Raw genomic sequence first — 27,051 nt, 5'->3', positions numbered from 1 at the left:
ACTTAGAGTTGAGCACACCGTAAGAGCACGAAAATTGGCTCAGTGTGTCCGAGCTATCTCCCAGCGATTGTTTTCATCAAGGAAGAAGTCCGAAGAGGCAGCTTATTCATATGAAAAGCTACAAAAATCGCTGCCAATTGGTCCGAAAAAAATGCGGGTCTACAGGACAGGCTCGCTGCTTTTTTATGATCTCACGCCATGAAATGATATCAAATCACGGCCCACGGATGGAACAGCAGATGAGTAGCAATAGGCAGCCCGAGCTCTGTAATGTCATGTAGGGCGCCGGGCGGTGGTGTGCCACTAAATGGCGCAATGCTGGACCGGGTGGCGCTAAATGATAACGCACGAGATCAGCCCGAACCAGCGTGATTCGAAGCGTGTTAGGGCACTCCCGCAGCTGACCACAAAGAGTCGTGACTTCATCTTCTCACGTGCATCACGAACGCCCGTTAATGCGTATGGCAGGTGTGAGGTGTCATGCGTTATCATTATGCCGGTAGAGGTGACACAACCTCTCCCCTCGCCCCCCTCCCTTCCCCCATTCACACTCACATACACTTGTTGTCGGTTCGACCATGTCGATCGGGAGGTTCAACAAAAGGGCGCTATTGGACGGGAGGCGAGGCGAGCGCGACCTCCAACATAGAAATAAAGCGTTATTGCGTATAGGAGCACTAAGCAGCTAATACGTAAGAATTTTCACGTCGCTCATTGTGATTTGTAAATAACCGTTTATAGGTCGAAGAACAGCAGGTAGTTGGCCGACCTCTAATATCTTTTATCGCAGGCACCTGGGAATGAAAAAGGGGGAAAGCCGAGGTGTCGTTATCCCATTTGCAGGTACCTAATATTATGTTTTGTGTTTACCTATGTGGCGTTGAGACCTGGGAGGTATGGACCGGTTTTGTGAAATGGTAATTTTCTTCCAGTGGGCAGTGGCTAGATCTGGTTCTTTGTTCTGTGTACGTGCTATCGCCTTTCGCCTGTAAAGTGTGCCTGATATTAGGCATCTGGGATCAACTATTTTGTCTCGAGATAGATTTTAATAAATAATGCGCTTTTTCGATCCATCAAGATACACCGGGAGGTATGGGTAGGTGTCATGTTTTATATTATTTTCTCGACATTGAGAACAATGCTCGTAGCTGGGATCTACCTTGTATTGTATTGTATTACCATCATGGACAATCCACATGGGGCGTGGCGATTACAGTCCAGAGTCTGAGTCGGGTGCAAACAAAAACATGCGGGGACAAGAAACACAGGCATACAGATTCAATCGCTGGACACTCGCTCTCTTGCTCTCGCTCTCTCTCTCTCTCTCTCTCTCTCTCTCTCTCTCTCTCTCTCTCTCTCTCTCTCTCTCTCTCTCTCTCTCTCTCTCTCTCTCTCTCTCTCTCTCTCTCTCTCTCTCTCTCTCTCTCTCTCTCTCTCTCTCTCTCTTCTCTCTCTCTCTCTCTCTCTCTCCCTCTCTCCCTCCCTCTCTCTCTCTCCCTCTCTCTCTCTCTCTCTCTCTCTCTCTCTCTCGCTCTCTCTCTCTCTCCCTCTCACCTCCTTCCCCTGACACGGGTCATCGTCGGGGTCGGCTCTCTTAGAGCCCATGTAAGTACCTACCGCATAAGTGGCCAACAGCTTAATTCATGGAGGCCACTTAGGCACATTTATCATTTATGAGGCGTATTTATTATGGTTAACTCAATCATGTTCCATGAAATAAGACAAACCGTATTTTATGTTCAAATGCAATCTGTAGTTAAATTTTTGACCATGCGCGACGAAAACAAAACTTCTTGAAGAGGACATTCAAAGAAAGCATCATTACGAGCGAGCGAGCGCAGCGAGCGAAGTGAGTCTTTTCAATATAACGGAAAAATCTCAGTATGAGCGGCCCGGCCCGGCCCGGCCCGGCCCGGCCCGGCCTGTAACGCTTTTGAGAGGCTTATATCTCAGCAACCGCTGGCCCGATTGGCCTGCGGTCTTCTTTGTTGGGTAGCCCCATCCCTTCTACCCCGTAATTGACTACTTTTGATACATCTCAGTGACCGTCGTGGCACGTGCCACGTGAAAAGTCAAGGGTGTTCAAGCTGTTTTGCAAAAGTAGTGATTTTGAGAGGCTCATATCTCAGCAGCCGCTTGGTCGATTGACTTGCGGTAATTTTTGTAGGGTAGCAGCATCCCTTCTACCCAAAATAGGATACTCTCGATGCATGTGGGTCACCCCCAGTGCACGTGCAAAATACAACAATAAGAGGTGCCAAATTTGTTCCCATTTCAGTAACTCGGTAATTACTGGGGCGATTTCGCTGAAACTTGGCATACAGGTAGGCACCCACCAGGCAATGCATTCCCATGTGTTGCGGTTAGGGTGCTACTGCACGTGCGCACGTGCAGGGGGTGTTTCCAGATCTCGAGAACGGCTGGGCCGATTGCGCTCAAATTTGGTACACGGTTGGGGACCGGTTAGTAGGGTGCCGTGCAAAAGTCATTTTGGACCCCGTTTGCACGTGCGCACGTGCAGAATGCCGCTTCCAGATCTCAGGAACGGCTGGGCCGATTGCGTTCAAATTTGGCACACCGCTAGCGACCGGTTAGAAGGGTGCTTTGCACAAGCCCGTTGGAAGTACCCTCTCGCCCTTCTGCACGTGCAGGGCTCACTATCTCGCTCGCTCGTTCTTCGCCCAAAAGGCGTTTTACTGGTTTTATTGATTTAGGATCACCGGAGATGGGTGGCCCGAACCTCCCGGTTAGGAAGCCAGAATGCGCATAGCATCTCAGCTCATAATCTTGCAAGAAAGCTTCAAATTGTTTATCCAGTCTTAATTTGCATGCTTAAAACTTTATGTTAGCAATGGTCTGACATAATAAAACGATCATAATAAATCGACATAACCGATAAGACATCGACAATCGACATAAAGATCATAATAAAACGACATAATAAAACTGGTTCACATTGATAACGAATTATACCGTATTTTACTCGAAGAGGGCAAAACGCTTTATCACCGCTCATTGCCAAAGAAGGCTGTGGAAGATTTTTAGAATCACGTGGGTTGTATAAAAATGGCTTGCTACCAATATAGGTACGTGGTCAAATGTGTAAAAATACGCAACACTTCTTCAAAACTGCGATGGCCATGTTGGCCCATACCTCCCAGATGCTCATACCTCCCGGGTCTCCCCTACCAAGCATTATCACGAATTCGAAACAATTTTCATGAAATATGTATGTACATATTCACTTTCCATTTTCTTAACCTTTTGGCCACCACTTGGCTTTCATGAAATGCAGTGGCGACATAAATAAGATGAAAATTATGTGTTCGATGTTTTTACTCCCGATAAAGTTCCAAACACTGGAGTGCAGGCACGTACAGGTCTCGCGGGTTTTAACAGTAGGTTTTGCACCTAGAAAATTTAGTGTACCTACTTCAGGCAATATCCTCGTCGTCTTAAGCTTAAGTGTTGAAGATGCGATCGACTTCTTGGTTCACAAGCCGGCCATGATCGTGTAAAATGGCTTCATCGTACATCAATTAGTTTCTGAGTTATAACCAGAGATGTAAAAGTGCAAAAACTACCGCTTAATCCCGCGAGAGCCGTACCTAGGATTTGGCCAGGGGGGGGGGGGGGGTGGCGGAGGAATCCCGGGGCCTCTTTTCTACAGAGGGCCTCCTACCTACGGAGGGCCTCCTCTCTACTGAGGAGTCAGAGGGGCCCTAGCGATCATGACACAGACACTATGGCGATTATTCACAGGAGGCGGTACTCGGTAGTCGGTAGTAAGAAGGACCCTAGCTGTCAGGCTGGTTATAGGGCCCTTATTGTCCTGACGCGATTTTTGGAATTCAGGTGAAATTCGTTCGCCTCCCATGTGACTTTGGCCAACGTGGGTCTTCGGCCCACGGGGGCCCTGATTCTATCCGGGGGCCCTGAACCCTTGGCCGGGTACGTCCCTGGGGTACGTCCCTTGGGTACGTCCGCGTCCCTGCACTGAGCAACGTGAAATGAGTGAGTAGCGTAGTGAATACTGGCAGCTCTAATAAGACCTTTCTTTGTGAATAGTGATGAAATATTTTTTAAGTAACCTGGCATATCAAGAGTGCCTATTTTCATTTTCAATAAATAAAAAGACACACTTTTATTGTTCTAATTTTTCGAAACATATTAATAAATAGGTATAATTTTACCTGTAACGGTATTTGCTCACTACTATTGAAGCTGGGCTGGGATCGCTCTAGGAAATTTGCGTGATTATAAGAATTTGTGAGGTGAATGTGTGAGATTTGTATTAATTTTTGTTGCTTAGCTTTATAGAAACCTTTTTGAATGAATTTTGCCTGCACTGATTGCTGATATTGAGTACAGAAGAGGAATTTCTTCCTGCGCCAGGATTGTCTCCTGAATGGGTAAGATTCATTTTTTATCTTTATATGATTTATTAAAGCTTTTAACACACTGATTTGTCTGTATTCACCAATTTCACCTTTTCAAAGTAATCACCACCTTTTGAAGAAAATTTAGCACTATCCAGCTTTTTATGGCAAATGTATCTAACTTATGAAAAGGGACTGAACCGCCGAAGCATAGGAACTGGCGGATTGAGGGGGTAGTTTGGGTGCTTGACCCTCCTGCAGCATCCAAAATTAACATTTTCTTTTTGATTTTCTTTCATATGAAAGCTAAGAGTGCATGCACCTGTTTTAAAATGCCCAGCAAGCCACAAAAAAGTAAAACTCTAGCTTTAGGATAGTGTCGGAACTTTTTATAAAGTAGAGTAGGTACCTAGTAATGCCTACTCCACAGCATCTCAAACCCCCTTCTGAATCTGCTGGTGACACTGCATTGCTGTGAATTCAATGCATGTGGTTGAGGGGGTAAAAATGGTTAAAAGACCTCAGCTTATGTTGTAGTCTTATGCTGCATATTGATATAATAGGAATGCAAGTGTTTTCTTGGAGTTAAACTTTTGAATGAAATATTCAATGCTATTTGAGAGGTATGTACCAACTTCATGTGCTTCAATTTTTTGGCAAAACCTGTTTGTCTCCTAGTTCATCATCCAAGCTGTCACAAGTTACACAACATCTGAAATTACTCTGAAAATAACTTGAATATGGGTAATGTGAAGTCCCAAGAAGTTAAGCTAGATAGTTACCAATAGTGCTTATTTTTGTGTGGAGCATGAATGTGCCTTGTATTTGTTTTTATGGTACTATGATTTTGGTAAAATTTGATAGTAAACAGGGCATCAGATGGTAATTTACAAAGCGTTTCTCGAAGATAATATTTTCCATTGCGCTCATAAGATACCTTTCATATTTGCATGAGCATGCCCATTACTTATTTCTAATTATTGGTAGTTAACTATTAATAGATGTATGCCAAATGATTGATATAAAGATGCATTTAATTTGTAAAGCTATTTTTATTGTTATTTCCAGAACAGTTTTCACTTATTTTAGCAGTGCCTTTACTGACTGTTTCCGTAAACCTATATTTAGGTACTTCCAAGCTACAAACCTGTTACATTTGATAGCTCATTTAGGTTGAAGTAAAAAAGTTCAAAATTCTTCATCGCCTTCCATTCACACAGGATACCTATCAATCTATTTTTGTCAGCAGAATTTTCAGATGATATATTCATCACATTCCTCTAAGTTATGGTGCACTATGTTGCAATTTTCTTAGATGGCATTCAGTGCTTGGTTGGTTGTTGGATTCTTACCTACATAAAAGTTCGTGTCTCATTGGGCTCACTTCATGGGCCCAGCTTGCCTAATGCCTAGTACCTCCTCACAAGGCTAAAAACGAAAGTTGCGGCCACTAAAAAAAAGGTCATGGGAAATGGAGGAGACCCATTTCAACATCAATGCCTCACCTTAGCTTGAATTGTGAATTGAAGTCATCTATGATCTCACTGTCATAAAGCAATGTTGGAAATGTACAAATGCCTCCTGTTTTGATCAAACATGCCCAAACTGCAAGGAAGGTATTTCCAGAATCATGACATAGTTACCTGTATGCAGTAGACACTGGATGTAGCTGATGGCTGGTGGTCATTAGAAATGTCGTGCCAGGTCATAAAAAAATCACTAGCAGTCGGTAACAATAACTTTTATAGAGGCATGGTAGAGCAATGAAGCACATGTAATAGGTATGTTCCTGCAAAACAGTCTAGGTATATTCACAGTTCTCGCCCCTTTTGGGCCTGTTGACCTAGGTGAAACCTAAGGCCATGTCAGTGAACACTGAACAAGCTTTCAAAGAGCTATCGAATGCGTTTTTTTACGACGATGTAGCTCTTTTGCTTCACAAGTAATGCGTCTCGCTGTTTTGTAAAAAATGTCATCCGGAAAGGTACACGATAAAATATTTATTATCCTTGATGACCTCCAGGGACCTCAGCGTTGACCTGGAACTCAGTTAAGTCGACTTCGGCGAAAAAGAAACCTCCATGCTTCTGAAAGTACTTATTTAGAGCTATCGGTATCTTATTGCAGCTTCTTTGATCTTTCTTAGTATTTTAGATCATCGCATGCGGCCGGACAGCCCCCCCCCCCCCCCACCGTCCCAACATGTCGAAGGTGGCTGATACCCACACCTGGGTGCTGGTTACGATACAAACAATATGGAAGAAAAATAGATTTCTCAATTCTCATCCTCAGAAATATATTTATCCAAGTCATCTATGTCTCACTCATATGGTTCAGTCTTGATGCTCCATTGATACATGTTGGAATTCTAAGCTGTCACCTGTTTCTAACAGCGGTCACGTCTCTCTGTGTGTGTGCGGCAGTGGAGCTGTCTGGCCAGGGATGGTGGTAGGCAGGGTGGAGCGGCGGCACGCGACAGGCGGCGGCGGCAAGACCCTGTCGCCGCAGGAGCTGTCGGACTGCGATGACATCGCCACGGCGCTCACCATCGACCCCTACCTGGGCTTCACCACGCACAAAATGAACATCAGGTGAGTGAGACCACCTGCTGCGTAATATTGATCTTTTCTGTAGAAAAAAATAAACTATTTTTTTGAAATCTGGCATATTCCAGCATTATAATTTTGCGAGACAGACTTTGTGAAGAATAAAGGTTCTGGATTGATAAAACCCATTTCAAAACATCGAACAATATCAAAATAGAATTGTGGTTTACCCTGGCCTGAGGATTTAGCTGAGAGCAGCTTTACTAGCGATGTTTCTGGCCGGCGTTTGCAGGTACAGACCACCGCGATGCAACAAGGACGTGCTGCGAAACCTCATCTTCGCGTTCATCAAGGACCAGAACTATGAGGAGACCTACAAGCGGCTGGAGAGGTGCGAGGCCATGCACCAGCTGCTGGCCTTCTATAAGCACCGAGTGAACCGGGATGATCTGCGGGACCATGTGAGTTCAAACTGGTGCTGACAGAATGCGGGACGGAACGAGAGTCAATAGTCAAGGATGGCATCGCAATGATCCTATTTTTACAATATGATAATGCCAGCGCTTGGGAATAAGTCAACCATTTTGTGGTTACCCCTCGTCCCCATTGCACCTCGGCTGTGTCAACAAATATCAATGCGTATAGAAGATTCTGTTGCCGCCTTCCGTCTCACTTACTGACGCTATGCTCCCAGCCCGCTGCCTGTCGCCGGTATGAACCCCTCCCCCGGCCCTCCCGCTGTCTGTCGCCGGTATGAACCCCTCCCCCGGCCCTCCCGCTGTCTGTCGCTGGTGTGAACCCCTCCCCCGGCCCTCCCGCTGCCTGTCGCTAGTGTAAACCTCTCACGGCCCTCCCACTGACTGTCGCTGTTCCGTTGCAGATAATGCGGTTTCTCGGCGTGCTGGACGTGGAGTCGGGCATTTCCATCATGGGCTGCACTCGGTACTCGCTGGAAGACAACGCAGGCGCCCGGGTCTGCTCCACCAAGGCCTGGTGAGTTGTCGAGCGGTGCTGGCGCGCACTGACACTGCTCAGTGACGGCAGGCACTGAGTATACTGCTGGTGTAGATCCTCGAACGGTCACCACATACAATTCAATAATCGAACACCCGAAACTTGGCCAACTAATCGGAGACTGTGGATGTGCATTTTTTAACGACGGACATTCTGCAACTCTATTAATGTTTTTTTTTTTTTGCCTACTGAATTTACTCGTAGTAAGGTAACGAAAGTGTTTTTTTTTTTGCGATTGGTGTTCAATTACATAAGCATAAGGAAAATGCACAAGCCCCAACAAACAATAACTCACTAGCGCGTGAGATCTGTTGCCATGCGCAATGAGGTTGGCGTGAGCTTACCTTTTCGTGATGCTACATGTGGTTTCTGGGTCGGGTACGGAGTATGGGCTTGTGGGATGTCGTGCCGACAGATCCATCCGCCTGGAAATTCCTCGTCCCGGCCCGACTGAGCGCAGATAAGGAACTGGTTCCATAGACGTGTGCGGCGTGCATCCTTCACCGATCCTTATTGCGGTGAACTGCGGCTAATCGAACTCATCGCCACCGAGATAAGTTGTCCAGTTCTTCCTTATGCTTCTTCCTTATTGGTGACACTAAGGACGTACAGATCGTCATCATCTACCATACTATTTTAAAGCTGGCATTTTTAATCGAACTCATTAAGTTGATTCTAGTCTCTCGTCCACCACTCCCTTTTTCCACGGCTCACGCATACTGATGCTGCGATCATTTCAGGGGCCGAAATGAGGAGATCCAGTTTCTGGTCGGCTGTATCGCCGAACTTTCAGAGGAGGAGGAGAACCAATTTCTCCACCCGGGCAAGAACGATTTCAGCGTCATGTATAGCACAAGGAAGAAGTGTGGTCAGCTTTGGCTCGGTCCTGCTGCCTACATCAACCACGACTGCAACGCCAACTGCACGGTATGGCTCCCCTGGGTGATTTCTGCGGTCGAGATAGCCGCATTCAGTGCACCAATATGATTCATAGATGGCTTGCTCATTTTGGCCTGTCATCTCTTAATGTAGGGGGCTGTAGTTCAAGTGTTTGAGCGGGCTTGCTTAGATCCCTAATGACTTATAGTTTGCTGAGAGCGGTTAAGTAAGTGTAACAGATAAGAATATGTATCACTGTGGGATTGTAACGCCGTGTGTGTGTGTGTGTGTGTGTGTGTGTGTGTGTATAGTGCCTCTCCCATCCTCTCAGTCGTGTGCGCCCCTGATTATTCATGTTATGTGATGATTTGAAGGAGCACCTGTATAGTATAATCTTATTACGGCGACTCAATCAGTGTGATACCACCCCGGCGTGTGATGTGTGGATGTGTTGTGTCACATTGTTCAGGTCACAGTGTGAGAAACGCCTTTCCGGTGGGTGATGACGTTTAGCTATGTTTTGCCGCTGAGTGACGGTGACGCCGCATGTAACGTCACCGTTCTGTGCGTGTGTCAGTTCTTGCAGTGAGATATAATTGTTAAGCCGGCCTTATTGTGCCACTATGTGACGATGACCTTATGTGTGTGACCGGTCCCTCTCTTTATGCGCCAGTTCGTGGCAACCGGTCGCAATACGGCCACGGTACGCACGCTGCGTGAGATTGAGCCGGGAGACGAGGTCACCTGTAACTACGGCGGAGACTTCTTCGGCGACAACAACTGCTACTGCGAGTGCGAGACCTGCGAGAGGTGAGCCCAGACGCGCCGGGGAGGGATTGGACGGGATGGGTGAGCTCTGTGGCAGGTAAAATGACAGCATCATACCTGACACTGTTGTGATAGTGACGGCTAACCTCTGTGTTAAATGTAGCTAAATGATCTGTTTGCTTTGTCGATGATGATTTTCCCCGTCGCTCGGCAGGCGGCAGACGGGAGCGTTCGCCAAGAAGGACTCTGATCAGCAGTCGGAGGGGTACCAGCTGCGCTACTCGAGTCGGCGACAGGCGGCGCCCCCGACGGGTACCAACACGCTGGAGCACACGGTCGAGACGCTCCGGCAGCGCGGCATGACCCGCTACGACGCCCAGATCATCGCCGAACAGCGCCTCAAGCTCGACTCGCCGGCGCCGGCCGCTGCCGTGACTGCGGCCAGTCGGCCGGCGGCGGCGACGGCCCTGACGACGGCGACGACCGGTGCTGCTCCGGGCCGGGCTGCCGGTACCGCTCCAGGGAAGGCCGCCGGCACCACCCCGGTCGGAGGCCGCACCCGCGCCCGGCGCCGGCTCGGTGCCTCTCAGACGTCCACTGCCACTGCCGCGGGCCGGCGGCGCGGCTCGGCCACTCCGGTCGAGACGGCCGCCGCGCCCGTTTTACCACCGCCCCCGCCCCCGCCCCCTCCGCCGCCCCCACCGCCCCCGCCTCCACCGCCGCCAGCAGCGCCCCGTCGCGGCCGCGCGGCGGCGGGGGCGCTGACGTTGCCCGTGTCCCCGCCGTGCCACGTGAAGGTGACGCTGCGCATGAAGCGCTCGCCGCCGGCGGACGACATCAGTGAGTCGGCCAGCAGCCACTTCAGTGACGACAGCGCCACTAGCGGCGAGATTCAGTACGAGGTGCTGCGGCTGGAGGGCATCGGCGAGCTGCCCGTCGCCACGTGGCACAAAAAGAAAAAGAAGAAGCGCCACCGCCACGAGCGGCACCGCGGTGTGACGCCCGAGGTGGCCGTGCCGTCGGCAAAACGTGTACGGCTCAAGTTCGGCGGCGAGTCGCGGACCATCGAGCTGACGGGGTGAGACGGCCGTCCGTCCCGCCCCGCCCGCTCGTGTCTTTCACGGCCGTCAGCGCACGAGCCGCACCGGCCCATTCCATAGGCCGAGTACAACGTTGTTATACCTCTCCACCGGCCCACGTGCGCGCGTGTGTGCGAGTATATTTTACCATAGCTATATGATTATCTGATCCGGGCACTGCCATGATCAAAGTTGTGTGTACGTATCTACTGTCTTTGGTGCGGTTGTTTTTTGTAGATTTTCCTCAGTCCGATGACGCATTTAACTTATGTGGAATGAGGTGGCATGAATTCTTTTGATCTCATTGTTCTGAGCACGCTTGTGTTCTTTTTTATGACCGATGATTGGCCTTCCTTTGGGCTAGGCTGCGCGGTAGCTCGAACGGAGATTCGTCCCGAATGACCTCGAAGCTGTATTGTAATAAACGCATGCATTTGTTTTGCCCTGTGTTTCTGGTCCGGCAGGCAATGACCACCGTCCACTGTTCTGTTCTGGACCCACTACCGGGTATTGTTAGGTCGGTTTGGGCTACGCTGTTCTGCTGCTGCCGCTGATTCACCCCGGCCAGAGCAGCTAACTTTTTTGGTCCGGGCCAAGGCCATCTATAGAAGGTACAGTCACTCCCCCGCCGACCAATCAGAGACAGATCCTGAGTGACGTCATCCCTGATGCTCGCAAGGGGTACTCCATTCCTTTACAACGTAAAAATGACTAACTTCATTTGAAGATTATTGATGGCACTCTACACATACCGCTCAACCGTTGATGTCAATGGAAAGCCCAACCAATTTTCCAGCGACAAAAAAGAGTAGCAATATGCTAAGAAATGGCCGGTTTTTAACCGGGCCGGCCCGGCCGATGTCCGACTGCCAGCAGCAATTTTAGGGCTCGGTCAGTAGCAGATTCGCGAATATCAATTTGCTGCTAGGAGTTTCGGTGACGCAGCACCCATCTTGACGTCACAATAGTGATGAGTAGTTCCTTGAGCAGTTCTGTGTTATGATTGGTTAGCTGTCTGTGTCTGATATCACACCATGCTCATAGCAACCAATCAAAATCCGAGTTTCTGCATCAGAAGACCGGCGATAAGGATGTCTTGCTGTGAAAACAATAGTCTAAATGAGATCTTTTGACGTCATTACACACAGGACGCTGATTGGTCTCACTATCAATGATAGCTAAAAAACTGCATTTTATTTTATTTGGACGTTTTTTTTTTTAAACACTTGCTTACTGCACTGACATTCCATAAATGTATTTTTTGGTCTTGTGAACATAATGCACAACTCGTTGTCCAGACGTAAATATGCAATGCACCTAGGGTTTTCGTATGGTTTCAACATGGAGGAGAGTATTCTCTCCTCCATGGTTTCAGTGTAGTTCTCAGGTTTGTCTTTGAATTTATGACGTCAAAAGGGAGAAGTTCTATCGATTCAGCTGCTCATCACGCTGACCTTGCTCTACTTCGAAACTCATTTTAGAAATTGAGTGATGTGTGCGATGTGTGGTTGTGCGTGGGCGGGGTGGGTCGCGGTGTTTGAGTGAGTTTTTAATGAATTTGTGATCTAGGGAACTTAAAGTAGAGCTCATGAGTTGTATATGAGCTGTCAAGTTTCGGTTGAAGAAGAAAAACGGTGAAAATCCACAGGCATGCCGCAACCGCAAGCCGTAAGCCAGAATGGCGCTAGCCACCCCATCAGACAAGGCTATTTTCAAATTAATTCTGTACGACATAAAGTTTCAATCGGCGAAAACTATGTGGCATGGGAACCAGAAGGAGCGCCTGATCGTAAGTATGTATGGTTTGAATGCTGCTTTGAAGATACAGCTTAAAATTATGACTGCCATTGATGACGACAGTATCTTGATCTTCATTATCATTATGACAATTGGAAGCCTGTTGTCACAGTTATGTGATATAACATCAGCGACAACGTTATACCCATATGACTAGAGAAAATGCTGTCCCTGGCTAGATTTAGTAGGTAAAGCTAATCCAAATACCAGTATAACGCCTTTTGGGACGACCAACGGAGTGAGCGAGAGGGTGGGCCTTGCACGTGTGAAATTTTGAGGGGGTACCTCCAACTGACTTCAGTGCATGGCACCTTACTAGCCAATCTCTAGCGATGTGCCAAATTTGAGCACAATCGGCCCAGCCGTTCTCAAGATCTGGAAGCGGCACCCTGCACCTGCGCACATGCAAAATGGGTCCCAACTGACTTGTGCACAGCACCCTGCTAACTGCTCCGTAACCGTGTACCAAATTTGAGCGCAATCAGTCCAGCTGTTCTCAAGATCTGGAATCGACCCCTGCACGTGCGCATGTGCAGCAGCACCCCAACTCTGGCACATGGATATGCATTGCGTAGTGGGTGCCTACCTACATGCCAACTTTCAGCGCAATCGGCCCAGTAGTTACCGAGATATTGCAACTATTACAAAAGTGACACCTCTTCGTTTTGCAAGTGGCATGTGCATAAGGGGTCACCCACATGCAATGAGAATAGTCCAATACTTGGTAGAAGGAATGAAGCTACCCTACAAAAATTACTGCATGTAAATCGGTCAAGTGGTTGCTGAGATATAAGTGTCGCAAAATCGTGACCACGGCCGGCCGGCCGCTCATACTCAGAAATTTCCGTTAATCTAAGGAAAGACTCCGCTCGCTTCGCTCGCTCCGTTATCAACTCAAGGACATGCCTGCCAATTTGACAGGGCTGAAAGCTATCACCTTTGTTGCAGTGCGGCACTCTGTGCGGCTGTGTGATGTGGTGGCAGTGAGCCGGCCTGCTGGTGGTGGCCCACGTGGCTCATCAGTGTACCAGGTGCCTGTGGCCCCTCCGGACTGCTCCCTGCCTGCTCCAAACACCTGCGGAAAGGCCTTCGCTGTCCACTACGCTGAGCGAGTTGGTCGCCGCTGGAAGCTGCGTGTTCAACACTTCCACCAGAAAAATGTTGCTCTGCTGCAGCCTTGGGTGGATCAGCTGCAGAGCCTGTTGAATGGTGAGTTTTGCACCAAATGCAGAAATATTGACGGGATGGGGCGAGTGCTCAGCCCTCATCTGCGACCAGCTCTAATGCCATTATTTATCTTTTATGGTATAAGATGGGGTAGTAGTTGTGCATGGGTTCATGCTACCTATCCTCATCAGCAGACACATTATTTGGAGAACCTTTGTTGAGGTACCAATGCTGAAACTTTACTCAGAAAGTGGTAGTAAAAACACTTATCAACTAAAACTTGTTAAATATACCACCTTGTTCAGGGAGCTACAAGGCACACCTTAAATGTTGTAATTGAAATTGTAAGAGTGAAACAGCTACCAGAAAGTGTTATCCCGAGCTACTGATATGATATTTGCCTTATTGTGTGGATGATGCAGTCGCTTGCACTCATTAAAGATAAGGTGACATTTGGCGGACGATGGCAGGGGAACCAAGTATATTCTAATCAGTAACTTAACTCCGGAGTGATTCTCGATTCTAACCTTTGCCAATATGCGGATAACAGTTAGCTTTGCATGCTATCTTCTGGCATTATCCCCAGTACCGTAAATTGTCCCCGAGCCGCTCTAACAACTGTCTGTATGCTGGGGCGAGTACCGATGCCTGTTGACTGGTCGAGTGTGTCGTCGGGGCGGACTAACTGGCTCAGCAGCGGGGGTTAACGGCCGGGTGTTCGTGCTGCATGTCTGGCCACTCTCTCCGTGTGTCCGGTACTGCAGGTGAACAGAGACCCCGCCGGCTGCTGGTCATCATTAACCCCACCTGCGGCAGCCGAAAGGCGCCCAACATTTACACGAAGAAGGTCCAGCCCATTTTCACGCTGGCTGGTGTGCAGGTGAAGTACCTAATAATTATAGTGTTTTGCATGTTTGTCTTTTTGTTGCACCTGCCTAGTGCCTCTGGCTTAGCGATTTTCGTTTCGCAATAAGCAATTCTCATTTGTCAATAGCTTTTCTGCTTTTCCTGTGCTACACCTCGCAACTTTTGACCATTACGTGATAGAGCTATTATTGCTGACATGGCTACTTTCTTGTCGTTATTAGGGAAACAGCAAACAGCACCACCCGCGGTCACACATTGACATGACGCGATGCGGCCTTCACAAACGGTCACTAGAAACATAGAGTTACAACAACGGGGCATTAGTGTTCAGGATATCCGCTGCTCCTATTGCCCCGGTAGACAATTGGACGAAAGGACCCCCCAGATTATGAAATACAGTAGCATGGGAATGCCATGTAGGTGGACGTGTAGGTAATTCGTAGCACGTCCTATACATAATATATTACTCGTTCACCTTGGAATGCTCTCTCACGACTGCCATAATATGCACAATGCGCATGTGTGAGGGCGGAAGCATGCGGTACCTTATAGAATATGCCTTTAATGCACGCAGTCGGATAGATTAACTTAGCCACATATTGTGTGGTTGTAGACATAGACTCGATAGTGCCGCGGTAGTGCCGTTAAATGTTACATTTATTTGCATTTGTTGCTTCTTTGGTCTTCGATAGAATGATAATCTCCTAAGCTTAAGTTGTATAATGGTTTGGGTAGCCAATCGACTACTCTAGCAATTCACCGGTGTTGTGCTTGTGCGTGTGTGCCTATGTGCAGTATCCATGTCGCGCTGTGTGCTGTTGTGCTCTGTTTATCGTTCACGATAATTCATAAAGACATGACATTTAGTAGTTTTTGACATTGTAGTTTTCTGTTCTGACGCCACTGTCCGTCTTTGTGCAGTATCCGTATCGTATCGTAGGTATATACTCCTGCACTATTGTGCCGCCGTGTTTACGTGCGCCGGACATAATGTGTTGTGTAGGCCTTCATTTTCGTCATTAGTTGTGCTATGTCGGCTGGGTCGATTGTCGGCGTGGCTCCTGCTGCCGACTAGCCCTGCAGTGGCCCCGGCTCAGCTGCTACGGCCGGGCCTGCCCGCTTGGGGAGGGGATGATTAGGGGGAAGCACAGTAGCGATGTGGTACCGTTCAGAGTCGGCAGAACCACGAGAAATCACACAGCTGGGCTCATTTGTAATTGTATATCTGGAATCGTTTGAACTTATCTAACCGTTGCACCATGCGCCGAGGAGTCTGACAGCTGTACCGCGTGCCAGCTGAACCTGACCGCCGTACCGTGCGCAGACGGAGGTGATCCAGACCACGCACGCCGGCCACGCGCTGGCGGTGCTGCGCCGGTGCTCGCTGCACGGCCAGGACGGCGTGGTAGTGGTAGGCGGGGACGGCACACTGATGGAGGCGCTCAACGGCCTGCTGACGCGCCCCTCGCCCGACGGGGCGGACCGACCGCCCTGCGCGCCACTGCCCATCGGCGTCATACCCGGTCAGTGGGGCGGGGACCGGGCGGGACGGGTACAGCGGCAGGGGGGGAGGGGGGAGGTGACGCGACTCATCGCGTGCGCCAGTTCGATGGCTAAAACAATCGGCAGATATCAAGCCATCGCTCATGAGATCAGCAGCAAAAGCTTGACTATGTCAAGGACTATGTACTAGAAAATTTTGTTTGTGCGTGTTCCATTTCATTTTATACCTATGCAATATTATCAAGGGTAGTTGTTCCGAATAGGTGTCATAGTTCACAGTGTCAATTGCCTACTGGTGTGATGTGTTTCGAACCTCTGTCGTCATCGGAAAACTTCCAGTGCAACTGACGTGTCTTTCCTTCCCCTATGCAGCGGGTAGTACGGATGCCGTCTGTGGCAGCGTGGGGACAGCCGATCCGGTTACAGCCGCCCTGCTCATCGTCATGGGTAAGTACCGAACCGAGCAGGTTGAAAAGGTGCCCCAGGAAGTTGTCCGGTCTGGCCACCTTCCAACACCGCTCGCCCTACCACCGTGCTGCACGTGTGTGCAATAGGGTGCCTGCATTGTTCCGTGCTAACCGGAAATGCGATGGGGCTGTGATACTTTGAGCTACACGGGCTATTTCGGTGTCAGTCAAGGACCACCGTACTGTCCTGGGCTTTCAGCGGATGGTGAATCAGCACCTGCACCAGCCCTTATCGCCTCTGATAGGAGGGCGCGGGCGGCACCGTCCCGCTATCGCGTGCCTCCCATATCCAGCACACCGGATTTCTGACGCCGCCCGGCCGGATGGACGGCGCTTGTGTACCGCGGGAAACCGTTAGGGTGAAGTCGTATAAGAGTACGCACTTAGTGGATTTCTTGATTTCATTTGTTTAATATTTGAAGGAAAGAAATCGCAAATAGGGAATATTAAAGTTCATTGAATTAGCCATCAACCCATGGGGCAACAATCCTTCAGCGTAAATGGAAGTGGTCTAAAACTGACATTTTCTGAACCGTTGCACTTGCGTACTCTTACCATATGGGGTGTGTAAGAGTACGCACGCCAGGCGGGTGGAGTACGCAAGCATATGAAAACACACCTATGCAGCTTGCACTGTCCAAATGCTTAACTTCAAACTCAGAAGGCATTTAAGTTAATTCTAGTATCCAAAAAGAAAAACATAAAATAAATCTTTCAAGTCTATAAATAATCAGAAGGAAATAATCATGTCGAGTGTTTCTTAAAAAAAAAAAAAATGCACAATCAAAAAGGAGAATAGCTCGTATTTGGAAGAATTTCGGGTACGCATCTGCATCACAGTGCTCCATTGATGATATACCTACAAAACAAACGTCATTGAGCGATAGATTAATAATTCTATATTTCTGTATATTCGATTTAATGTATAATTCTGCGTACTCTTACCCTCCTGAACAGTGCGTCCTCTTACCGTACATCAATTCGCGCACAAAACAACCCCGAAACGTTGTGCAAAACTTCGCAAACAGAATATTGCACTGTACAGTATTTTCCCAGATACCCTCACAAGTTTCCCACCACAACAATCACGGAAATGTACCTTATCTCAACTGCCAAGTATCAAAATTATTGTACCATATCATAATAATATCATAACGCTCGAAAATAATATTCATCGCCTTAAACTCAACAGCGTCGCCGCTCAACGCCCACGTTCCGTTGGTGACATGCACGCACTGGCGGCTTCATGTCACTTCATGAACTCGACAAACCCGCGTTGCTAAGCAACCGAAACAGCTGATGCGTACTCTTATCGCCCGCGTACTCTTACCCGCCCTTACCCTATTAATTGTCGTCAAGTTTGAACCATCACAATAGGCATCACTCGTCGCGGAAAAACACGGACAAGAGGCTCTAGTAATGACAGGACTCATGAGATCGCTTTGGAGCTTCAGACTTATTTTTTGACCCGTATGCAAACTCTGCTTGCGGGATTCCACCTAAACGTTACATTGCACTTAGCCTAACACCAAAACGGGATTCGGAAGAGAAAGTGAAAGTGATCCTACACCGCCGGCGTTTGCGACGGCCGCGCTGTGTGCAAACATCGGGCCGGAAATGCCGGGGCGCTGAGCCGTGCAGCGGGCGCCGCGGCGCCAGCCCCGTCCCCGGCGGGCAGACTGTCTGGCCTGTCCGCCCGAGACTGTCTGTCTGCAGACTGTCTGGCCTGTCCGCCCGCCACTCTGGGAAGCTGTCCGGTCCGTCTGTCCGCCTCGCGGGCAGACTGTCTGGCCTGTCCGCCCGCCCCGCGGGCAGACTGTCCAGTGTCCGGCCTGTCCGTCCGCCAATCTGGGAAGCTATCCGGTCCGTCCGCCCGCCCGCCGGCCGGCTGATTTGTCGGTCGGAGCGGCAGGTGGCCTCCATCGCTATGCGCTGATTATAAGCGGGACCAGATGGCCAACGGGCCAGCGCCGACACCTGGTTAGGTGACCAACTGACGGACCCAGATGGGGACATGTATTAGACCTAGATAGGCCCTGTATTGGACCCGAATTAACGATTTGTAGAACCCATAGGTATGGACCCGAATCGGGCCCGAGTGGCACCCTGTATTGATTTCGGGAAGCCTCCGGTAGAGGATCCAACTGGCGTACCCAACTGTCTGTGCCAACGTGCGCCCCAGTTTTTTTTTTCAAGCAGCCTTACTATGATTTAGCATTTTCTACATCATAATTCTCACTGTATAACCACCGTGCCGGTTTCTTCACTGCTGGGCTGGAGCGAGCCGTTGCTCAAAGCTGCTCTGCTCGCCGGTCGCCTCTCTCGCCAACTCTGACCTTCACCCACTCAGCCCCGTGGGCACGCATCACTGGCTGGGGCTGGCGGCCGGGCGCTTACATTTCCACTAAGCGTTTCTATGTATACCTAAATCCATTCCGTATGACCAAGTTGAAGTAATAACGTAGGATTTGGCGTTAAACCATATGACATCCGACTTTTGACACTCTGGGTGGCACTCGGCAACAGTAACTCGTTTGTTGCAGCGCGTTAACGTCTCGTAATCTCATAAGTCAGGTTTCCACATCCCGCTTACACGTATTCAGCTGCCGGGCGGATCATGATCGGCGCCGCGTGAGAGACTCCTTCGTAACAGAGATCGTGCCTAACTAGCCGCACTGCCGCTCCTCCCCTCTGCCGCTCCTCCTCTGCCCTCCTCTCGCTCTCTCCTCTGCCCCACTCTGCTACGGCCCATTCAATACCCGGCTAATCAGAGGAGAGCCGCCCCGAGAGCGGCCCGTCGGGCGGCGCCGGCTGGCTTACACGGCAGGGGGGGGGGGGGCGAGGGGGCGCCCAGGCCGACAGCCGCCCGGGACTGATAACTTGAGTCTATATCAATTCGATGATTAATGAGATGACTGCATTATGCACATCATAATTGTAGTTGTCAATGCCACTTCGCGATTAGCATAAAGTGAATCACTGGATTCACCCGACCTCCGCTTGGTTGGAAATTTTACGGATGCTATTTTGCCGCAAGTAATGAACATCCGCAAAGTATAATTATATTGCCAGAAGTAAATATGTAATGTGGATGGTTTCACTTGTTTCAAAGCCGAGTTTGTGTAGTTGCCAGTCGTTTTATGGGCCGGAGGGGGGGGAGGGGGCACTGCGACTAGCGCTAGAAGCCGACCTGTGCGGACTCCTTCCCAGCCCGCGCTCCTTACCAGCCCTCGCTCCGCCGCGTCGCGCCGCCGCCGATCCGACGGCCGTTGCCCGGATACGCGGTAGCAACAGGCCGGTAACGACGGCTGGGCCGCAGCCGGGTCACGGCTCGCCGCACTGGGGTCAGGGGAGGAGGAGGGGGGGGGTCGTGTGGTCCGACCGTGACGTCACACGGCCGTGGTTCTGTGTGAAGGCCGCTAAAGCCCACACCACACTGCACGCTTCAACTGCCTAGGCGGTGATAACGAGGGTTGGTCGCTGCACAGAGGACATTATTTTTGTTCTGTTAGGATGGCTGAGTGTTGAAATTTCTACCACGCGAGTGTTGCGAAAACTGCAAAGCATAGCTAGAAATAGATGCCTAATTGCAGAAGTTTTAGGCAGATCGCAAGATCTTCATGACTGCTCTTCTGCTTATAAGAACACTTTTCAATCATTGAATTTCCCATCCCACATTCCACGTTTCGTATCCCATAGGAATGGTCTGTCGGAAAATGTCTTGTCAGTGTCGGCATCAATGAATAGTTGACGATGCGCTATGTCGGACACGCCGTCCAGCATTGTAGAGACGAGCAATGTGTAGGACGCTCCGTCACACCGTCCCGTTTGGTTGCCCGGCGACTGTCATAACGATGGCTCCCAATATGGTTGATGAGGGGGCGGGTGGGCTGGCTAATGCATACCTATCGAGGTTTCGGGCTGACATAGCGAGCTGGGCCATTGGCGACCGATGTATACCCCGTGACCTGAGACGTGACCCGCTGTATCTTGTGTAGCATACATGTGTATTGTGTAACCGGTGACACGTTTATGACCGGTGACCTGGTGAACAGGTGTGACCCTTTGTGGTGACCCTTGACCCCAGATGTAACCTCCATGTGCCATATTGTTTAGTTGTGACCCCTGTGACCTTTTGTGACCTGTGTCCTGTTGCGCAGGAATGACCCGCTGTGACCTATGCCCTGTTCCGCAGGTGTGACCCGCTGGGTGAACGCAAGCCGTCTGCTGTGACCCACTGTGACCTATGCCCTGTCCCACAGGTGTGACCCGCTGGGTGAACGTGTGTATTTAGTCCGCTGTGACCTATTCCCTGCCCCGGAGGTGTGGCCCGCTGTGACCCCTGTGACCTGCCCCAAAGGTGTGACCCGCTGTGACCTATGCCCTGTCCCACAGACCTGTGACCCGCTGGGTGGACGTGTGCTGTGACCCGTTGTGACCTATGCCCTGCCCCGCAGGTGTGACCCGCTGTGTGGACGTGTGCAGTCCGTTGTGACCCGCTGTGACCCCTGTGCCCTGTTCCCCATGTGTGACCCGCTCTGACCTATACCCTGTACCCCAGGTGTGACCCGCTGGGTGGACTGTGTTGTGACCCGCTGTGACCTATGCCCTGCCCCACAGGTGTGACCCGCTGGGTGGACGTGTGCAGTCTGCGCACCGCCGGTCAGCTGCTGCGATACTCACTCTCTATGATCACGTACGGGTTCTTCGGTGACGTGCTACAGGACAGTGAGAAGCTGCGCTGGCTGGGACCGATGCGCTACAACGTGGCAGGTCAGTGACTGTCAGCGCACTGGGGTCACGCTGACAGAGAGCATGGCGGAGAGGGTGTGGCCAAACTTTGAATAGAGTACTTAACTAGAGAACAGAGGGACGAAGCCATTACCTTAGAGCCGTGTGTGGGCATGGGTCGTGACTCCGGCAGTCTCTGTGCGCCCGCGACCTCGGGTCACAAGTGTCTGGTTCGGGTCTGTATGGGGCGTGAGGGAGTATCATGCCATGTCACGTATATCGGGCCGGCCTCGACAAGTGTGCGATGCTCGTAGGGAGGTCGTTTGTCATTGGTGTGACGTATCTTGAAGTAAACGCTGCAGTTATGCAGTGCACGTAATGGGGGCACGGCTTTCAAGGTCCGAGATGCTGAGTTATCTCGGTTTGCCAAGTGCCGTCCTTTGATCGCTCACATACCAGAATACCTGACTCCTGAGGTTCCAATTCAACTACAGGGTGTCTCAAAAGTTCCTTGACACATTTCCCATGCCAATAAAGCATATAAGAACCGGCCAAAAATCTAAGGTTTTGGTGTCTGTGTGTACACTAGACAAATATGCATGCTTTGACAACTGATTCGGAAGGTTGGAAACCAAACCCTTTGCTGTATATCCAAAAATATTTGCCCATACCTATATTCGTCGCTCCGTCAGCTGCCAGAGGCTGATAAAAGGTTACCAGCTTTCAAGCTCTTGTAGGGGAATCCCCTGCAGTTTCTGCGTCGGATTTAGGTTTGACGAGCTTCCTGGCAACATCCGCTTCTGCCTGAAAGCCGACAGCTTGCATCGACACCATCCGTGAGTATTTTGTAGGTCTTCTCTGGCGCTAACTCCTTCATGAATGACTGGCGCCGACCTCCCAAGCACCATTTTCCTTTTCAAAACAACCCCATTCCTGAACAAATGGGAAGTGTCAGGGGCAATTTTTTTCGCGGCATATCGTAGCGAAATGTGTCGGCCATCTGTTTCTTAGACACATTTTGCAAATTTTGCAAATCCCAAACGCTCGTCATTCCCCATGCCAAGACCTTCGCTGGGTTCCGGAGTGTTTTCCTCAGGAGAGGTTCTGCTTTGTAAACGGCCAAAACATGTCCATCGTGCGGTTTTGTCCGGATTTTGTGTGTAAAAGAAAGCTATTAGCTCCAGATCTGCCTCTTGAAACTTCGTAAGATAAAACTTTACATTAATTGACACTTTTGGAGGGTCACTTGTCCTCGGCATTGACGATTTTCGTGTTATTTTCCAAAAAAAAACGTTTAAGATATTATAAACAATGTTGAATGATACTTTGTCTTTATTTTATGATGACCTGCTATTTTTGAACCTGGGTAACCTCTGTCTGTGAGCTTCTACTCAGTTTTCAATAGTTAGGACTGCATTTTCAGCTGGTTTCCGGTGCACGAGTCTGCTGCCGTAGAAGGGTCGTTCAAAACGCTGTTAGTCTCGCATGGTTTCGTCCTTCAAAAAATTTAGCCACCGTTTTTATTAGATGATCATCATGTTGTACTCATCCTCGCCGACACTTTGCCATGTGTCATTTCCGACCTAACCATTCCCATTACTCCTGAAGCAGGGAGTTTCTCAGCGGACCCGATTTTGCGACCTCCATTTTCATGTCTGATCCATGGTCAGAGTTGGACCCTTTTTGTGAGCTCATGAAGGGTCGAATGCGCTTGAAAACAATGAAACTGCTTGAGGAGGGTTGATACCAATGCCCATGCAAAATTTTAACTGTTACTTTCTTGTTAATTCAGAATTATTGACAAAAAAGCATGGCTGGTACCTGTCAACGAACTTTTGAGACACCCTGTAAGCATATTTTCTTCTTTTTTTGTTCTTCTATCTAGCCTTTGCAGTTAACCGATGAGGACAAAGCTGTGCCCATGTAACAGCTATGTCCTGTTCTAATGCGTGACATACCGACAAACCTTCCCGTTGGTGCCATGTAAGCCGCCCACCAGTGACGCCCAGCGCCCTCTGTCGTTCAGGAGCGGGCCGGTTCTGGCGAAGCCGCGCCTACCGCGGCTCCGTGGCGTTCCGTACGGCTCCGGGCGCCATGGAACCGCACAAACCGTGCTTCGCCGACTGTGACGTCTGTCTGCGGGAGCCGGTGGAAGCCGAGGGAGAAACGCAGGGCCAGAACGACGGTCAGTGCCACCGGAAAGCGCCGGGTCAACACGGGACTCAAGTGTCGTTGTTTATCTTAGTGTCTCAGTTTTTGTTGTCCCACTGCCGTTTTAACAGAATTCTGAATATGTAGATGCTTGCGGCCTTTATCTGATATATTTTCTTTTAAAATGGTAAAATGTTGTTGCATTAACCCTACAAGAAAAGATGTCATTCATTCATGGTACTGGGCCGGTACAAAAAAAGAACTTATCACCCTATGTCAATTCTCTCACACTGCTCCGAATGTGTTCCGACTGCCGGCGTTCCGCCGTCCATTTCCCTTCGCTCACCTCCTGTATCTGTTCTCTAGGCGAGTGGCACCGCGTCAGCGGGCCGTTCCTGGTTGTCAGCAGTGCCAACGTGTCGTGCCGCTGTAAGATCACGCCCGAGGGGATGTGTCCGCGGGCACACCTGTCTGACGGCTGGGCGCACCTGATCCTGGTGCGACAGACTTCCCGCGCCAACTTCCTGCGCTACATGTACCGGTCGGCGGCCGGAAAGGCGCCGGTGAGTACTGCGGGGAGGGGGTGCATGAGCGGGAGTTGTAGGGGAAAAGAGACTTACTAGAGAGGTCTGTAGGATCCGTATGAGAGGGAAGACTGCTCTGACTACATAGAGTTTGCAGTTCTCTCACAACTTAAAAAGTGTAGTGGTCGTAGTCAATATTCATGTGCGCAAAAAAAACGACAATCAACATTTATCTGGTTCGTCACTTCAATGCTCATTCCACTTGAGTATTGGTATTGACCGTGTGATTTTGTCTCTAGCTGTGTGTTTGCGCGCAGTTTGGCCTGCCGTTCGCTGTACGATCCTTGTACTGATCGTGTTATTGAGCCTGTCTCTGTTTGTCTGCGGACAGTTTGACCTGCCGTTCGTCGAGTACTACCGTGTGAAGGAGTTTGAGCTGCTACCGGAGTCTACTGGCGACGACCAGCGACTGCTCGGCGAGGCACACATCAACTTGGCCATGTCGGTGGACTCGACAGCCGCGGGCGGCGAGTGGCGCGCACCAGAGCGCACCACCGCCACTGGCGCCGCGCCGGCCGGCCGACGGCCCCTGGACAGCGTGTGGAACTGTGACGGCGAGGTGGTGGCCGACCCGGCCGTTAACCTCAGGTAAGACCGGACCCGCGACTTAGATACAAGTACCCTTGGCGATGTCAGTTTTGTAACTCTGCTCACATTCGAGAGTATTTGTTGTTGGCCGTTGTTAGATATTAGCAGTGTATCGTACGAATGCACCCGCTTTATTTCCTTTTTCTCCATTGGATTTCACACTTAGTGGGCGTATCGTCCCTCTAACCGTCTTTCCCTCCCCTACAGGGTGCACCCTCGCGCAATACGTCTGTTCGGTCGCGGCGTTGAGCGGCTGGAGGAAGGTAGCGGCTGCTGCGGCTGCGGGCGGCGCACCAAGAAACAAATCTGACTGCCGACCACTGCACAACCTAGGCAGCTCAATGGAGGGAACTCGCTGTGACCGACGCACACTGCACGGGCGCGGCCGGTATAGCGGGGAAATGCTGCTGCGTGGGACGTGAACGAGGCAAGTCCCAGGCATTCACATGTGTCTGGGCTATGACATGGCTGAGGCAGCTGCAAGGCATCTATGTATGTGATGCACGAGTGATAGACTGACGTGTGAAACTGGGACGGCAGTTGTTATTGGTCCGCTGCAGTTGACACACTTATGTCCCTGAGTCGGGGAGGGGCGGCACAACTCTGCCGAGACATAGCTCATTGGATTGCCAACGTTCACTAGCCAAGTGTTAGTTGGGCGGTAGCAGCACCCTTTCCGTGGAGCTAACCGGTGTACCCATGACCCTTTCCCACCTCCGGTTAGCCTTTGAATAGCGTAGGGGATATACCGGCTTTTGAAATATCTCCCTACCGGTCATTGGACCAAGCTGCTGCTGACCGTCGGGCTCAGGTCCCTATCGGACGGTGGAGCCAGCCCTCTACCGCTGCTGTACTCGGCCCGGCGCTGGCCGTCGCCCTCAGCCCCAGTCTTAGGTAAAGGGAGCGTTCGAGTCTGGCTGCTGCCGTGCATTGTGATGGCAGCTTTTCATGGCTCCGTTCGTCGTTTGATAGAGAACGGACAGTGATAGCTACACTGTGGCTGCTCTAGTTAGATAGAATTTCAGGCTCGGGTAACTGCGCTACTTAGGTCTCATTTTTGCTTTACGTTCTCACTTTTTGGCGCTGCTTTGCAGTGGAAGCAAGTTTTGCGGTTTCATAATGACTCACCAGCTCTTTTGCTTCACATTTTTACTCCTTTCTATGGTGGTTGGTCGGGTACGCTGCTCTGTTGCATGCTCACTTCTAATTTTGGCAATATTTTCTACACGGTCAAGGTCATAGGGCATCCTTGGGATGCGTTGGCATTCACTATGATTTCCTGATTTACGGAGATGCTTTTAAAAGAGCTTAATGGACCTGGGAGTATTTTTCCAGGCTCCGGTACCCGACCTTTTAATGGGGCCAACGCTTACAGCTCATGAATACACGAGTGACGCGTTTTCATAAAAGGCAGATCGCCTCTCAATAATTTTGTTTCACGTCGCTCCACCGTTGTGTTCTTCTTGTGTTCAATTGTTTTCTTTTTGTTTTGTTTTCATCGGTGGTTTGGATGACTTTTGTCCGGGGAAAGCGGCGGCATGTCGCCGTTGTCAGCATATCAATGCCGCGTGTTGTCGACTCTGACCGAAACGATTGAGCAGGTCGAATGTAGTTACTCATTCCAACTCATCTGAAATTTTGCTCATACGTGTGAGACCTTCAAAATCATGTGATTTTTCTGCGATTTTCTGATTATTCTGAGATTTTATTTTGCATGCTGTAGGCTGATACTGTTTAGTTCCTATGAATATTTGTGATCGGTTTGGTTGGGCTATGTAACCAGTTGCTTCTTGTAGTGTTCCTATGATTATATCGTGATCGGTTTGGTTGGTGATAGTAGACGGGGGAGGGACTTTGCAGCCCCCTCGACTCGGGTACGGGTGCTCCCGTATGCGGCTCCCTCACTGAAGGAAGACAGGCCCCGGTGGCCACGCTCAGGCGAAGACACTCGCGCCAACCAAAGGACCAGACGAAACCGAGCACGCGCAGCACTGAGACCGACCGGGGACCAGCGGACCGTCGGCGGTCCGCCGGAGACCGCGGCCGGTCCCGGGCTCAGCCGCCGGGCCACGCGGCCGGCGGCCGCTCGGTATGTGGGCCGGCGGAGCCCCCTGTGATCACTGCACCCAAAGGCGGCGGGACGGGTCGCTCGCACTGCTAGGAAATTGAGTGAGCTGCTTAGCCAAATTCACTGTTAGGCCAATTGATGTGTGTTCTGCTAGTCGTTTGCGACTGTGGAGGTCGCTGCGGTGCGCGGTGGACCGGGACCGGCGCTGCGTGGCTGGGCCGCGACCTGTGTGAACAGAATCACGGCGCCTGCCGGACGTACCCGGCACGATAGGCTTTCACTGTCAGTGGTTGTCTGATGAGCTAGATGTCTATTTACTCGATTGATGGAATTACTCTCATATGAAAATCACCTATGAATAATGAATATATATCAGCTATATTCAGCTTGTGTTTTGTTGTTGTGAGACTGGTGACTTACGAGACAAGACGTGATCTTTGACTTCGTCCTCATGCGAGTTTTG

At 50.2% G+C, this 27,051-nt stretch overlaps 2 protein-coding genes across 5 annotated transcripts; both read left to right on the top strand.

Annotated features, from left to right (window-relative positions):
• The first annotated feature begins 3,470 nt into the window (after positions 1-3,470).
• LOC122364985 (histone-lysine N-methyltransferase Suv4-20-like) lies at positions 3,471-11,106 on the top strand. Of its 2 annotated transcripts, XM_043335838.1 has the most exons (8): positions 4,211-4,412; positions 6,803-6,970; positions 7,218-7,386; positions 7,806-7,918; positions 8,680-8,866; positions 9,492-9,628; positions 9,801-10,266; positions 10,297-11,106. In XM_043335838.1, exons 2-8 carry the CDS (start codon positions 6,822-6,824, stop codon positions 10,666-10,668), a joined length of 1,593 nt encoding a protein of 530 aa, XP_043191773.1. In that variant the 5' UTR covers positions 4,211-4,412; positions 6,803-6,821; the 3' UTR covers positions 10,669-11,106. The 2 variants fall into 2 exon arrangements, with proteins under 2 accessions (XP_043191772.1, XP_043191773.1); XM_043335837.1 differs by having other exon boundaries at positions 3,471-4,412; positions 9,801-11,106.
• Positions 11,107-11,985: 879 nt separating this feature from the next.
• LOC122364984 (ceramide kinase-like) lies at positions 11,986-26,973 on the top strand. Of its 3 annotated transcripts, none has more exons than XM_043335834.1 (10): positions 11,986-12,454; positions 13,411-13,671; positions 14,394-14,509; positions 15,821-16,019; positions 16,372-16,446; positions 21,087-21,239; positions 23,224-23,382; positions 23,715-23,911; positions 24,264-24,520; positions 24,728-26,973. In XM_043335834.1, the coding sequence occupies exons 1-10, from the start codon at positions 12,316-12,318 to the stop codon at positions 24,828-24,830; spliced, it is 1,659 nt and encodes a 552-aa protein (XP_043191769.1). In that variant the 5' UTR covers positions 11,986-12,315; the 3' UTR covers positions 24,831-26,973. The 3 variants fall into 3 exon arrangements, with proteins under 3 accessions (XP_043191769.1, XP_043191770.1, XP_043191771.1); XM_043335835.1 differs by having other exon boundaries at positions 12,150-12,458; XM_043335836.1 differs by lacking the exons at positions 11,986-12,454; positions 14,394-14,509 and having other exon boundaries at positions 13,533-13,671.
• Positions 26,974-27,051: the final 78 nt, after the last annotated feature.

The sequence above is a fragment of the Amphibalanus amphitrite genome, unplaced genomic scaffold, assembly GCF_019059575.1.
Source record: "Amphibalanus amphitrite isolate SeventyFive unplaced genomic scaffold, NRLGWU_Aamphi_draft 000710F_arrow, whole genome shotgun sequence".
Classification (NCBI taxonomy): Eukaryota; Metazoa; Arthropoda; class Thecostraca; order Balanomorpha; family Balanidae; genus Amphibalanus; species Amphibalanus amphitrite.
Note: the sequence above shows the minus strand (reverse complement) of the source record. Positions and strands in the feature narration are given on the sequence as shown.

Coding starts and splice junctions, on each gene's coding strand:
- LOC122364985 (XM_043335837.1), top strand. CDS start 6,822: ATGGTGGTAGGCAGGGTGGAGCGGCGGCACGCGACAGGCGGCGGCGGC. Junction 7,387..7,805: donor GGGATGATCTGCGGGACCAT/GTGAGTTCAAAC, acceptor GTTCCGTTGCAG/ATAATGCGGTTTCTCGGCGT. Junction 7,919..8,679: donor GTCTGCTCCACCAAGGCCTG/GTGAGTTGTCGA, acceptor CGATCATTTCAG/GGGCCGAAATGAGGAGATCC.
- LOC122364984 (XM_043335834.1), top strand. CDS start 12,316: ATGCCGCAACCGCAAGCCGTAAGCCAGAATGGCGCTAGCCACCCCATC. Junction 16,447..21,086: donor CGCCCTGCTCATCGTCATGG/GTAAGTACCGAA, acceptor CCTGCCCCACAG/GTGTGACCCGCTGGGTGGAC. Junction 23,383..23,714: donor AACGCAGGGCCAGAACGACG/GTCAGTGCCACC, acceptor TCTGTTCTCTAG/GCGAGTGGCACCGCGTCAGC.